The sequence below is a fragment of the Gouania willdenowi genome, chromosome 20, assembly GCF_900634775.1.
Source record: "Gouania willdenowi chromosome 20, fGouWil2.1, whole genome shotgun sequence".
In the NCBI taxonomy this organism is placed as follows: domain Eukaryota; kingdom Metazoa; phylum Chordata; class Actinopteri; order Blenniiformes; family Gobiesocidae; genus Gouania; species Gouania willdenowi.
Genome location: NC_041063.1, coordinates 3,869,315 through 3,884,471, shown reverse-complemented (window position 1 = coordinate 3,884,471; position 15,157 = coordinate 3,869,315). Strand labels below are relative to the sequence as shown.

The window sequence follows — 15,157 nt, the reverse complement described above, 5'->3', positions numbered from 1 at the left end:
ATGACAACTGCTAATTATCCAAGTCACAAAGTAAATAATCAACCAGAGGCAACAATTTATTTGTAAAGATTTGGAAATACTTGAGGGGCCAGTCTAACACCTGGGGTGGGAACAAATAGATAAAATAAAATAGATCACATTGTTTTTTTGGATGACATTAAATATCAATATTTCTCCCCACACGTAGTGTTAGGTTAACTACATCTAGTGAACCTTCATGTGCAATAGAAATAAATGTCAGACCAACTGACTGCTGTGTGACGTGCGTAATTTTTTTCTTTTTTTCTCAATAGAGACTAGTGACACCTGTATGGACGTTATCTTGAGTTATATTGAGTTTTCTGGTGTGTTAGAGACTCTAACATGAATGCACGTATCACTCTCCTGTTACTGCCCTGAACAGCGGCTGCTGCCATTAGCTCGTCCCACCACACAGCTCGCAGAGGCGGTTGTGATCCCAGCTGCCTTCCGCTCTGAGCAACCAGTGTTGGGAACGTTACTTTAAGAAAGTAATTAGTTACTCACTACTTGTTCCAAAAAGTAACTGAGTTAGTAACCGAATTACTCTATAATAAAAGTAACTCATTACCAAGGAAAGTAACTATTTGCGTTAAAAAAAAAAGTTGCTATATGTCAAATAATTCAGATTTTTTAGATGCGTGTGTCATGAGGCGCTTCATTAAATTTGAGTTGCTTACAACGGATGTCGACAAAGTCTTCACTACTGGATATAATGTATACTTCACATGCACGTTCTTGTCTTTGACCACAATTAATTTAAAGTAGTATTTGTATCACCTTAAAAATGACAACTTTTCATCAGATTGTTCCACGCTCGCCATCTCTGCTGCTTCATCAAATCTGTTGTGTGTGTGTGTGTTTGTGTGTGTGTGTGTGTGTGTGTGTGTGCGTGTGTGTGTGTGTGTGTGTGTGCGTGTGTGTGTGTGTGTGTGTGTGTGTGTGTGTGCTGGCACGTGTAAAAACACTGGCTCTGATTGGCTACCATGACACATGACGCCGCCTTAGCCAATCATAACCGCTCACCTTGTTTTTAACCCACCTCCTCACAACAGCTGAGTAAGAAGCCGGGGATGCTTTCGGATAACAGTTTATTCAATCAATACATGTAACGCCCCGCATTTAACGTTCATTAACGATAACGTCATTGTAACGGCATAAAAAGTCATTAGTTAGATTACCCAGTTACTGAAAAACAAACACCGTTACTTAACGCCGTTATTTCAAACGCCGTTATTCCAAACACTGCTGACAACCACCACTCCGCATCCAGACTATAACATGACTTGAGTCTGTTCTCGACCACCTTAAATAATGATTAAATAAATAAAAATTAAAAAATTATCTCAGTTTACACACGATGTATCCCATCTGTTCTCTCTCTCCTTCTGACACCAGTGTGTGGGGCAGATCCCACGCACTCATGGGGATCCATGAGGACACAGAGCGGTTCATTCCTCCAGAGTATGTTTGTGGCTTTAAACTGTTGCTTCTCCACCTCACTCTACATTTTTCCGCTTTATTTGCAGTGTAACTGTTGTGTCTAACGCCACGGTGGAGACTTCTGCTGGAACATCTGCCATTGCACTTTTACGATCAATGGTACATAAACGTGCCTGACTTCAGTCGAGCAGCCAATAGTAACAGCCAAAACAGCTCATGGAGCACTTGTGTTTATAGAAAGATCTCATCCAGCGTCACGCTCCTGGGTTTCTAAATGTCTTTTACAGAGCCAGGAGTTTCCATTCAGAACACTTTGGATTACATAATGCTCAAAGATTATATAGATTTTTGACCAAATTACGCCACAAAAAACTTACACACTGCAGCTTTAAGTCTAAAATCTTATTATAATGTTAAATTGTATAAATGCCACATAATGAGACAAACTAAATTAAATTGTGTATGTAGAAAGAAGCCTTCAGAAATCTTCATTACTTTCAAATTTGTGCATCCAATCCCTTCAGCCAAACTAATCCAAATGCATATAGTATTAACATAAAGTGAGCTTTTATTGGGAAATTGTTTTTATAAAGCAAAACCAGCTCCCACACAATGACAATGGTGTTGAAAAGTTAGCATCTATCTTGAGAAAATATAGAAAATATATTAAAAAAACGTAGTATTAAAACAGCTTCCCAAAGTTTAGTTTATGAACTCGTCCAACATTTTACAGAGAAGAATCAAAGGCATGCTGATGAACTTAATGATATTTTAAATAAAGGTAAACTTCACCCAGACATGATGATTTAGATCAGGCAAGAAAATGAGAAAACAATCTGCTAATCAGGTGAAAATTAACATTATAATTTATTTAATCAATACTTTAAGAACATATATGAATATTTTCAAAAAAAAAAAAAAAAAATGCTTCGGGAAGAGAATTTAATTACTACAGTATTTTTTTTTTTTACAAAATGCTCAACTTGACTTAAAGGCATATGAAGTGACTATGAATTCAATACCTGGTCTTGTTCTCTCTTATGGACTGTCATATGCCTTTCGAGCTGAGCCCGATAGGTAAAGTTGTAGCTGCACTCAGGACAGCTGAAGCTCTCCTCCGTCTTCTCGTGTCGGTATTTGATGTGTTCCTTCAGGGAGCTGTAGCGCTTGTATCCACGTGCACAGTATGGGCAGGTCAGTAGCTGAGAGAAGGAATCCGGGTTACCTGGAGAGACAGAAATGCATGAGAGTGAAGGTGAAAGGAGAAGCAGGAGAGGTTGAAATACACAGTCAGCAGAGTGGAGCCTTTGATGTCACACATGATCTACCACGACAACACTCCTCCGCTTTTCACCAAGCACTGAGGAATCCTCCCCCACGGGTAAACGTCACCCAGGTAACCACAAATGGATAAAGGCTGATTACACATCTCTGTTTTACTGACAGATACTCAGCAGTCTGCACTCGTTTGTTTCATACTCACGACTAACACAAGAACCCAGAACGAACTGGCAACATTGTTTATTGGCCTTTAGCTCTCTGAGGTTAGCAACTATGTTTACTAAAAGTAAACTTCAGGTGCCTTTGCATGGGCCCATAGTTTATGCAGGGAGGAGGTCTTTCTTGTCGTAAACGTAAAAGAACTTCATTAACAGGTAATTGTTTAGGTTTCCCATGCAGCAGCTGAGGACCCTTGGCATGGGAACATGTCACCCAGGTATCTGTGAGTCACAGACAAACATACTGAGGTGTTGCTACTTCACCTCCTGCTGCAGCAGCAGTGCATGGAAGGCCCAAGTCATAAAAGCCCTGGATGTGTTAAACTTAACACATAAAAGTGTGTGAGGATGTCACACAGTCCTGCTAATCGTGTGTGTGTATGTGTGTGTGTAGGTGTGTGTGTGTGTGTGTGTGTGTGTGTGTGTGTGTGTGTGTGTGTGTAGGTGTGTGTGTGTGTGTGTGTGTGTGTGTGTGTGTGTGTGCGTGTGCCCAACCTTTCTCTGCTTGTATTATTTTTTTCTGTGAATTTTAGTTTTCCTTCCACTGTCCAAATGCATGGAGGTTAGGTTAGGGCAGTGGAACGGAATGTAGCCAATCAGGAAGCGAGCTGACTGAAAAACATGCAATGCTGCGTTCAAGGACACTCAGAACTCGGCATTTTCAAATGGAAAATTCCAATCTCCGAGTTCAACCAAATTCAGCGGTAGCACATCAAAATATCTCAAAAATGTCCATTACAATAGCGTATAGGAAAGGGTGTGTACTAAGCATGTGGAGATAAATTGATACGAATCGGTGTCTAAACGTGCATGATGTATCGATTCATTCAGTGTGCATCGGTACAATTTACGGGTGAAATCTTGATGCATTGGTCACTACGTGCCAGCATCAATAAAATCCATGGTTGCATTGATTTTTTTCATCAATCCATTTTCTGACCCACTTGTTCCTGTTGTCAGGGTCACGAGGCAATTTTTTCATGTTGTATTTCATTCTATGCTGTGTTTCCGAGACATATTGAATGTACCATTACTGCTGCATGTTTTGTTTTGAACAAGGACTGAAGCCGGGAAGCACATTTCTACAGCAACAAAGTTATAAAAACACGGTATTCCGCTAGAGCAGCAGCTATAGATAAGATTTATAACGCACCTAAAACCTTCAAATTCAAATCAGGCGCAGCTTGACCAGATGCAGATGGTTTGTAAAGAATGCACAGTATGAACATATTAGTATCTGTGGCAGACAGGAATGTTGACATTGGACTATTGAAAGTGTCACTTTAAGTCACGCATTGAGAGTGATGATGTCACTGTTTAAGTTATAACAGTGTGATAAACAGGTTCCTAATGTGTGGAACCAGTTCCTGTTCCTTAATGTTATATCTGGTTCTAAATCCAAACCCTACTGGTGAAAAGGCCTGTTTTTTTCTTGTCCTAAAAGAAGTTGCATAAAGTGATGTAATAGAGATTATAAGCAAAATGTGTACTTTTTTGTTAAATTTGCTGCTTATAAGGAATACAATAAATCCTCAGCCTCTAGTACCACTGAATTTCAGCTACTATTTAAATTTTGGGTATAATTGCTTTGCATCATGTTGAATCACATCATATCGCACAAAATCACATTGAATCGCCATCAAATCAATATCAAATTGAATCATGAACAGGGATGAATCGTGTCGCATTACATCGCCAGTGGATTCAACGTATTGCTAATGTATCGTATCACTGGTACTGTATCGAGGTGCGTGTAAAATAGTTTCCTTCATGAAGAATTTGAGTTTAACCTATGTACTGTATGAATGGTGCCCAACATGTCGATCACAGAGGCATTTTGTGTCGATCCAGAAATAACAGAAATGAAACCTGACGATTCAGCTTCTGACCTCAATTTGAGGGGGGGGCTAGCGCACCAACCTGTTTATTTACAACCTCTAATAATAAGTAGAAGAAGAGCCTCCTCCAGCTCTAAGACACTCACAGACAGTCACAGTCACACCGGCCCAAACCGGTACAACAGCATCATCAGAAAACCTATGTGTGTGGAAGCCGTGGAAGTTCTTCTGAAGAACAAAGTGAGCTACAAATACTGAAACACTTTGTGCTACTGACTGGTTTCTGCTAAATGTGGTTTTTATTGTGGTTTAAATCGCCGTGGCACACACTCACCAGCTCTATAACTCTGTAGTCCGTCACCATCATGGGTCTGTTAATTCCTCCGTCTCTCTCCTGGATCGTTTGAATCCTCAGTGTTTTCTTTTATCTAATTTGGCTTTTCGTGAGTTTTCCTGACTTTACTTCTCCGTTATCAGCCTCTCAGAGAACTGACTAGATGTGGGTTAATGCAGATGAGGTATTTGTGTGTTCTGATTCACTGCTTCAATATTATCATCTTATTTTAATATTATACAAATATTTAATAATTGTAATAGTTCAAATATTAAAATCAGATTATTTATAATTATAACCCCCCAACAAAGTAGATCACAAAGAGTTGTCCGTGGTAGAAGTAGCTTGCGAGCCAAAAAAGTTTGGGCACCCCTGCTATATATAATACATGAATAGTTCCTTACAAATTGATTAACTTGGATTTCATGTAAAACATTTTCACCAGATGTTTTCTGTGTTGGTTGTCATTAGTTTACAACCTTTAGCCACTTTCAGAGTGACTTAAACAGCTACTCTTGTGATGAAGGACGGTGACATGATGAGAAATTGTTTCATAATTGGGAATTTAAACATTTGTCAATTTGTGTGCAACCCTTTCATGTTAATCTAAATATTTAGGGACCTGAAGTGGAGACCCCACTTGATGTTTTTTTGATCAAACCAATGAACATAGAAAACACATTAAACCTGATACAGTTACCTGATTTATGACATTCTGTGTTGATTTTGGAGAAGGAACTACTTTTTCATTGGTAATCTCTCCAGGGAGGTGAGACAAAATACTGGGGGAGGTGGGGGGCATTCGAAACCAAAAAACAACAACTTTAGTAGTGATGAACTCAGAGATGTCCGGCAGGAACATCTATTAGTCATGATGATTTTAATACCAATTATGGTCAGTAGTGTTTGTGTGTGTGTGTGTGTGTGTGGGTGGGTTGTGGGGGGGTACCATTACCTGTGATGTGTTAATAGCTGTGGCCCTGTCAAGTACATTTAGAAGAAGGAAAGTTGCTTGTTGCGTACCGTTCTCATCATGGACGCTGGTATCCGGCGTGTCTTGGCGTGGAGGCTCATCATCAGGGCCCTCAGGGTAGATGACAGCTGTGGCTCCCTGCTGAAGCATCTCCGCAACCATGGCATCTGTGCTCATGTCATCTTCAACATCAGAAACGCAATCCTCCTTCACTACAAACACAAAGACACACACATGGTTAATGTTTGAAACAATCACATGTGAACACCATCTCTCTGTGGTGTAATACTGTTGCAAGAATATAAAATGCATTCACTTTCTGCTCCATTTTTCACTGCTTTATTAAACCCAGGCCTGCCTTTTGTAGCCTGCCATGCATTTGGAAACTTTTGTGTTGTGCCATTCCAGGTTCTTGAAGGCTTCAGGCTCAGCTCTCACAAAGCTTATGCAATCACTCTATGCTGAGTACACCATGTAATCATTTGCGTCTCCACTGCTTTCACCTCAGCCTGTTCCCAGGGTTTTGGTTACGAGGCTGCTTTACCTGAATGAGCATAAAATGTGGCATATATAACTCTTTTTTTAGCATATGAATGGCCACTATGGAGGAGGCCTCTCTTGCTTGACTCCAGAGGTTATCTCCTGTGATACTCCATTAGATCTTTCTGAAGGTTAGTGGTTGCCTTCAATTCTGTAGGTGCAAAAATCTTTCAATGAAAAACCATTTCAGTAAATGGCTAACATATTAGCTTTTCTTTTACATTATAATGAAGGATTATTTTTTTCTTTTGTATTTCGATTGTTATTAGAGAGACATAAAATGCATGAAAACCAAATGAATGCTAAAAAAGGCTTCCACTTGGATTGATGGTGAATTCATTGTTGATTCTTGAGCAATTTTCCTGCTTAAGGTCCATCAGGATTTGTGATGCTTAGAGCATTTTATCTAAGAGTTCATACCTGGTTGACGATAATGTCAAAACTCAGTCTCAAGACTCTGTTTTAGTTCTGTATAACACTGTCGAGAGCATAGGACCATGTTTTCATAGTTTCGTGTCTGTCAGTGATATGTTTATTTGATTACTTTGGTCCCAGGGAAATATATTTAGGATATACTCATTACATTATTATGTACACTCCAACTGAAAGATGTGATCGAAAACCATTGTATAAACTTTCACTGCTTTACTGATGATACACATGTTTCATTCAACTATCAAATCAGATAAAAAGCATCTATTTTTAAAACTCCAAGCCCATCATAAAGGACATAAAACCCAGAGATAGCTCTAAACTTTTCCTTTTAGAGGAAATGAAGAACGAAAAAGAAGTTATGTGATTTGCCCCAAATGGCTTGAAAGAAAGGAGCAAATAATGTAAGTGCTTTTGTCATTGCTCTTCCACCCAACACAACAGTAAGGAACCCTGGCATTCAACTGGATATCAATTTATCCTATAACTCCAGGAACTTTGATTTGCTGTTCCATTTTATTTTACAGTTCTGCATCATGTCCATGTCAGTTTGCACTTTTCTCTTTTGTTTGCGTTTCATCATCTTTCCATATTTAGATGACTTTACTGGCTATTAAACTTCCCAAAAGTGTACCAAATATGCTAAATAGGGTTAATAGAATTAACTACTGTTATTAATTTGATATATACTTCAGATGACTTATAAAAGACTTACGGTTACGCTGAAATCACTTGAGATTACGTCATGAATGCCTTAACAAGTCCACTTGCTACAACTTGCAGCTAGACACTAAACCACTCAAGTTTTATTCAAAATCCCTGCAGCTTTTTGATTGGAGGTGTAAAGCTTCTGCTGTGACATGCCATCTGGTAAAATGATTGTTAGTTAAGCCAATAAACAAAGAGCAGTGCCGTTTCAGATTTCAGTCACAGAATAACTAGATCACGAGACTTTGAACGAGGTAATGAGCGGAATTCGAGATATTCGTCCCTTTGCTCACCTGGGCAACAATAGCCTGTAAATAGTTTATATTAGTTACATACAATGGAGGTATTTTTGTGTCATATTGTTGTGAATTCCTCATTTTCTCTCTGTCCTTATTTACTCAGAGTTAGTGATTCATCAATTTGGATTTCCAACATATCAAATTTCCAATTCTGAACTTTAAAATACTGGAATATACTGAAAATATACTTTTATATATTATATATATTTATACAAGTATATCTCATATGTCAGAAAGACCTGCTTACGTCTAGTTTCCTGGATGTTCAGCATGTTCAACTTCATTAACGGAGCTTGTTTCATACTAAAGGTTCAGGCTACGAGGAAACATTTTCAGGGGCACATCACACATTGGGTGCCTTGATCCTTTCCTTCACTGTTTTATAGTCTTTTCGTTACCTCTTTTGTCTCCCTTTCTGTTCACCCTGTTTTCCCAGCTTTGAACCTAGAAACCATCTTAGAATAGTTTCTGTCTATCTTTCTCTGTTCTCTTTATTTTCCACTAACCCAAACACTTCAAGACTAATGGCAGCCATCCCTAGTTCATCAGTGCTTAAGCTTGCAACTACATGTTTCTTTTATCAAATATAGCTCTTTTTTAATAGCTTAAAGCATGATTAATAAGAATAATAATGCATTAGATTTTATATAGCGCTTATCATAGACACTCAAAGCGCTTTACAGAATTACGACATTATTCTTTCACTCCACACTTAGTGGTGGTAAGCTACTATTGTAGCCACAGCTGCCCTGGGGCAGACTGACAGAAGCGAGGCTGCAATAATGCACCATCGGCCCCTCCCACCACCACCAACACTCACTACATTCATACTAGGCAATGTGGGTGAAGTGCCTTGCCCAAGGACACAATGACAGATACCACTGCAGCGACTGTCCCCCACTGTGGCACCTGGAATTCTCAGTGGTCTCCATCCATCTACTAACCAGGCCCAGACCTGCTTAGCTTCACAGATCTAATGAGATCGGCCAAGGACAGGCTGGTATGGCCAGCTTGATTAGATATGATGTGCTTCATGTATCTATTTGTACTGAATAGAACTGAAATGTGGCAGCATGCAGAGCTGATCAGCCCTTCACTCTGACCAGCAGAGTCAATGTGAAAATATTCAATACTCAACAATAATCTGTTTTCTGACCCGCTTGCTCCTTTTCAGGCTCGTGTGGGTGTCCTGGTGCCTATCCAGGTCAGAATGACCCTGCTGAACCGTGAGCATGGAAATATAGAACATGTTTTTAGAGCTGTGTTACTGTTCTAAAATACTGTTTGTGATTGCAATTTTTTTTTTTTTTCAATGAGATTTGAAGAACATTAGTCCACATTTTTTATCTTTTCAAAATCAGTCACACTTTTTTTAACCCCTTTTTTGAGAGTTTTTAATTTTTCAAAGAAAAAGTTTGGGAACCACTAAATTAGCAGTCGTGTGTTTGCACTGTGGGAGGAAGCCGGAGTACCTGGAGAAAACCCACACAAGAACAGTGAGAACATGCAAGCTCTTCACAGAAAGGACCTAAGTGTCCACCCAAGGGCTTGAACCTAGCCACCGTGTAGCGGACGTGCTAACCACTACAACACCGTGCTATTAAGAACAATTCTCCAAGCTGTATCTCACAGGAAGTGTTCCCTAAAGATGGACTTTTTTCTCTTGTTTCATCCTTGCATTCCTGGCTCCTCCAAAGCACCATGTATTTAGTCTGAGCTTTATTCCTCAGGGCTCTGGTCGGTCATCTTGGTTGGCCTGTGTGTGATGTTACAGAGAAAGATTATAAGGCTGAAAGCAGATCGTGCCTACTGTGAGAACAGTGCTGATGTATAGTGAGCAGATGTTTTACGAACTGATCAAAGGTCTCCTTCTGACCATTTAGGTGAGATTTGAGAACTATTCGCATATTAACAGACAAGGCCAGCTGCATTCTCCTTGGAGATATGAGCAGGTGTTGCACTCCATGACTCATATACACACATACCAATACGCTTACTTCCTGTTCAAATCTGACTTCCTCACAACCTAACAAACCCACCAGAAACCATTCTAGTGAGGCATTTGTTGCTGTACTTTATAAAAGATTAGAACTAAAAGAATAAACTCTAACTCTTGTTCTGACTCCGCCTGCAATAGAAAATGTGAGGTCGGAGCTCTATACTGGTGAGAGTGTGTGTATGAAGAGCTAGAGCCAACAACAGGTGCTGAGGTCTTCACATCAAATAATTCTCTCTGGAGTATTTTAGAACAAAGCCTCTCCCACACATATCACACTGCTTTTCTCTCATAACCTCCACATCTTTCAGAAACACCCCTGAATAGGATTACCACATTCTTTAGAGGTGGAAAAGAACAAAATTAGAATTTTGAGAAATTTACTTACAACTTCCTTGTTATAAAAACTGCTAATGTTTAAAATAATAAATCTGAATTTACCGTTTGTTGAATAGAAAAAAGCCTGCAATGATGTTTGCTTGTTGCTGATTTATCAGTATTTAAAATACACATTAGATTCACCTGTTTTCACACATCATTTTAACACTTGATTTTAAATCCTCTTGCAAAATACTGAGATATTATCTATCATTGCTCTGTGTTTCCTGGGGGTCTGCTCTGAGGTTTAGTCAGAAACAGAATAAACAACAGGACTTCTTAAAACAAGCAGGACCATGTTGAATACCGACCTTTCAGAAATCACTCTACCAGTAATCAAGATGCACTCTAGTAACCAATGGGATTGCCGTGAAGGAAATATTTACCACTTAAGTTTAATTTCCTAACATGGGCAGCTGAATTAAAAATGCTTTCTAATTAGAAACTAATTCCACACCTCAGAATAAGGTAAAATAACTTGTAACCTAAATTACAGAGACAACCCAACTGAAAGACTATTCTCTGTAAACTTTACTAGTAGCATATGCAATAAAATGTAGTTTAAACCAATGCTTGTGGAGGTCGACATTTTTTACATAATGTGGTGTAGTAGAAGTGCTCCATTCACGTAACTGGTTCTATGAGATGAAAGGCAGCTGATGGTTAAGGCTGAAAGTGGCATCAGAATGCTGCGCTGACTGACATTTACATGTTCCTGGTCTTCTTAGGAAAAACATCATAAGGTTCAACTAACTCAAACTTCAAATTTAGATGCTATTTCTCTATAGATATTCTATGGAACAGTGATCCTGGCATGATGAGAACACATTGTGAATGCTGATTGGCTAAAATCTAAAAATGGTGACGCTCATATATACATCATGTGTGTTTAAAGGCTACAAGTTGATACAAAATGACTTCAAAGACTTTTCCTACATGAATTAGCAACAAAGCTTTAGAACTATCATCTGCATTCATATCGCTTTCATATGGATGTATGAATGAGTGGAGATGACAAATCAAGATTGCCAGTCTTACAATCTAATTGATAAGTCCAGGTTTGGTATCATTATATATTTGGCTGATTGTTAAAGTTGATGAAATTTGTCCTCTGAGTACTTGTGAATGGATAATTACATAAACACATTTTGACCAATTTCAAATTGTGTTGTTAATCGTTTGGCTTCAAATACAAGCCTGTTGATGTTGCTTTTTTTTTTCATTGTATGTGTGTGTGCGTGCATGAGTCTGTGCTCTTTGTTACGTGCAGAGCCAGGCCAGAGGGGATGACAGCCATGCTGAGGCGGCTCTGTGTTATCAGGGCTGCTCTCCCGACGTAAAACATCACACACAGGCAGTTTATGTGCTGATGCAGGAATGTGAACGCATCGCTGCACAAGTGGAAAATCACTTTGAAAGAAAAAAGACACAAATGGTGTGTCCCTGAGACGTTGTCACAGGATGCTACATCTCAAAAACTATTTTTTTTTTGTTTCGTTTTTTTGTGCTGCATCACCAAACCTCATGTCAGAAAAAAGTTTCAATAATCCTCTTTCACTTTTGCCAGCCCAAGATGAGGACGGCTTCTCTGCTTACAACTGCATCCCATTAGACGTTTCCTGCCTTCGGCTGAGACTTTCCCCCTCACTGCTTCCTGTGGTCATGTGCCCAGTCTTATTTGTAGGTTCTGTCTTGTAAAGTGTGTGTGATGGTGATTAAAAACTACACTCAGCGTGCATCCTGTGTTTCCCTGACCAAGGATGTCTCAGTGGGAGGAGGGGTCTGAGCAGGGTCAGCATTTGGCCAGTATTCACACTATCTACCTCACTATCACTACCAGGTCAGAGATGAAGAGAACTGTTCCTCACTATCTGGCATCCAATGTGATGTCATCCTGTGGTCGTATTCACCCATGAAGCGTCACAACCACAATAGAATAATAATTCCAGTAAGTTCATTTTATCTTCTTTTTGAAATATATGTTAAGGTTTCATTTATTCAGACAAGGTTTTTCAAACAATTTTATCTCCTGACATGTTTCGACTGTCAACTGCCAGTCATCCTCAGAGGTGATTAGGGATGTAATGATTCACTCAACTCTCGATACGATTCGATTCACGATACTGGGTTCACAATACGATTCTCTTGCAATTTATTTTACAAAATGAGACTGTAGACAAATGATGACTGAAAAATATTAAAAAAAAATTCTTAGAAAATAAAAATCAAAATAGTGTACTATTTTCTTTTATCTTTCATTGTCAAAAGAATCCCTTGATAAACTATGCAAAACAATGCAATTTAATTAAAAATAAATCCTGACTGAAATAAATAAAGAAATGATACAAATGAAGAAGAAGCCTATTCATTTAAATTCTGGTTCTATAGTAAACAATGCAAAACTGCATAATAGTTCCTTTTCTTTTTAAAAGTGCAACTGAAAATGTATTTTGTGCCTTAACAATTGAACTTTAAAACAAATTCAATATCAAAGAAATAATATAAATAAACAAACTATGGCTTTCATTCTCTCTCTCTTGTTTCTCCCTTTCCTCTCTGTGACCCTTTGACCTTGGATTTCACATGTTCTTTCTTTCTCACCTCTTTCATTTTGTCTTGGGAAAGCCAAAATACTTCCACACTTTTGATTTAAAACACGGTGATGAGTCCTGAATTTCAAATTCTAAAAAGAAAACGCCCTTTGCTTTAAAAAAAAAAAAAAAAAAAACCTTTGAATCGATTTTTAACTGCCTCACGATTAATCTTTACATCCCTAGAGGTGATATGCCTTGATGTGTCCCTATGAGTTTTCTCATAAGTAAAGCATCAAAGCATTTTCCGATGGCTTTCATGTGTCCTTATGAGTTCTTAGAAAGAAAAGCAGAACACACACAAAAAGCAGAAACCACCTACAAAGATGTGATAACTATACCATACATTCAGGGCATAACAGAACCAATACAATGAGCAATAAAAAAACACACAATGAACATGGCCATAAAACAACACCCTAAACTCAGACAGCTGCGAGTTCACCCCAAAGATAAAATAAAACACGACAAGAAATGCAGCGTAATATATAAAATTCCATGCATGTCATGCCAACACACATACATAGGAGAAACTGGAAGAATGTTTAAATACAAAGAAAATCAAATATCAAAGGGAGTGTGAAAAAAAGACTCACAAGAATGAGGAAAGAAAAGGCATGAACAGGAAAATCTGAAGTCTACAATATCAGACTACTGCAGAACCAAAAACCACATCATGGACTGGGACAGCTCAACAGTGACTGGGACAGAAGGAAACAAACAAAAACACTGGATCAAGGAGGCCATCAAGATCAGGGATGAGGGAACATTATACTGTTCCACACCTGGGACATCATCAGGCGACAGGGGGTGTGGCCAGCATGGGAGAACTCTCAGGTTGGCCACGCCCAGAAAAAACTCATAGGGACATATCAGAAGATGCTTTGATGCTTTCCTTATGAGAGAACTCACAGGGACACATTAAGGAATACCACCACTGAGGAAGACTGGCAGTTGAAACATGTCAGGAGATAGAATTCCTGAAAGATCTTGTCTGAATGAACAAAACCTTAACATATAGAAAGAATGCTGGTTTCAAGTGTATTTACTCATCTATACTACATGGTTCTGCAGTGACTCCATTGTCTTGGTGATGTTCACATTAAGCATTAATTATCAATTATCTTCATGTGATGAAATCAGTCAAACCTGCCCTGTGGTAGTAAGGCCATGTATTTCCTGACTTTAATGATCTTACAAGAACACTCTGCATTTATGAAAAGTTTTTTCATCGCTGCTGTCAACCATTGTCTTTGTAAAACCTGTGGAGCTTCTCTTTTTCTGTAAGCGTGCACTTTAGGGTGCTTTCACACCGGTTTAGTCCTGGACTCGGCCTGAACGGGCAGAAGACAGCTGAACATTTCATCATCTTGGTTTGGCTCGGTTTGCATTCAGAGCTCAACTTCTGATAAGCTCAAACAGCCTCCGGTGCAGATGAATGAGCTAACCGCTTGAGGGCGCCATTACTGGAGTAGAGACTTCTCGAGGCAGAAAAACAGAAATTTGAAGAAGAGGCTTTCAACAATGGATCATAGCGAGTGTTTAAGACTGCACAGAAACTTCTTCCTCCTCTGTTTGTCGTTTCACATCATTCAACAATGGAGCAGCAACATGTTGCATTACTTGTGGTGGTTTTAAAGCCCTGTTTTGCACCATCGTGTTCATAGAGCTCCTAATCGCTTTAGCCTTAGATTAGAAATGCTCAGGGTGCATTCACACCAATGGAGCAAACTGGAGTAAACCAATCCTGGCGCGTTTGAACCGCTCTAGGATTCATTTGCTCTGATAGTCCCCCTCATTTGGGCGATGTGAACACGGAAATTACTGTAAGTCTAGAGCGAAATTAAAAAAGACAAACTCTAGAGTGATTGTTTCTGTCACTCTCTGAGCTTTTCCAATCAAAGCGTAGAGAGATTAGGAGTGCCGTGAAACCATCCGCTCTGAGTGAATCAAACAGGAAGTCTCTGCAATGATGTAGAGCGCACGGCATTGTGGATGGTTAGGAATAACTGATGACAGTGCAAGACAGAACTTTTAAATCATCAAAAGCATGACAACTTGTTGCTGCTCTATTGTGGAATCTTGTGAAAGAACAAATGGAGAAGGCC

The 15,157-nt window shown here is 39.1% G+C and overlaps 1 protein-coding gene across 1 annotated transcript in view; it reads right to left on the bottom strand.

The window, feature by feature from the left end:
• Positions 1–15,157, bottom strand: part of zeb1b (zinc finger E-box binding homeobox 1b) — an 84,591-nt gene that overhangs the window by 15,783 nt on the left and 53,651 nt on the right. The window contains exons 4-5 of the mRNA XM_028434389.1: positions 6,156–6,317; positions 2,484–2,686 (exon numbers count right to left, since the gene is read on the bottom strand). Coding sequence (XP_028290190.1) covers positions 2,484–2,686; positions 6,156–6,317 — 365 coding nt within the window. The remainder of the gene's footprint in view (positions 1–2,483; positions 2,687–6,155; positions 6,318–15,157) is intronic.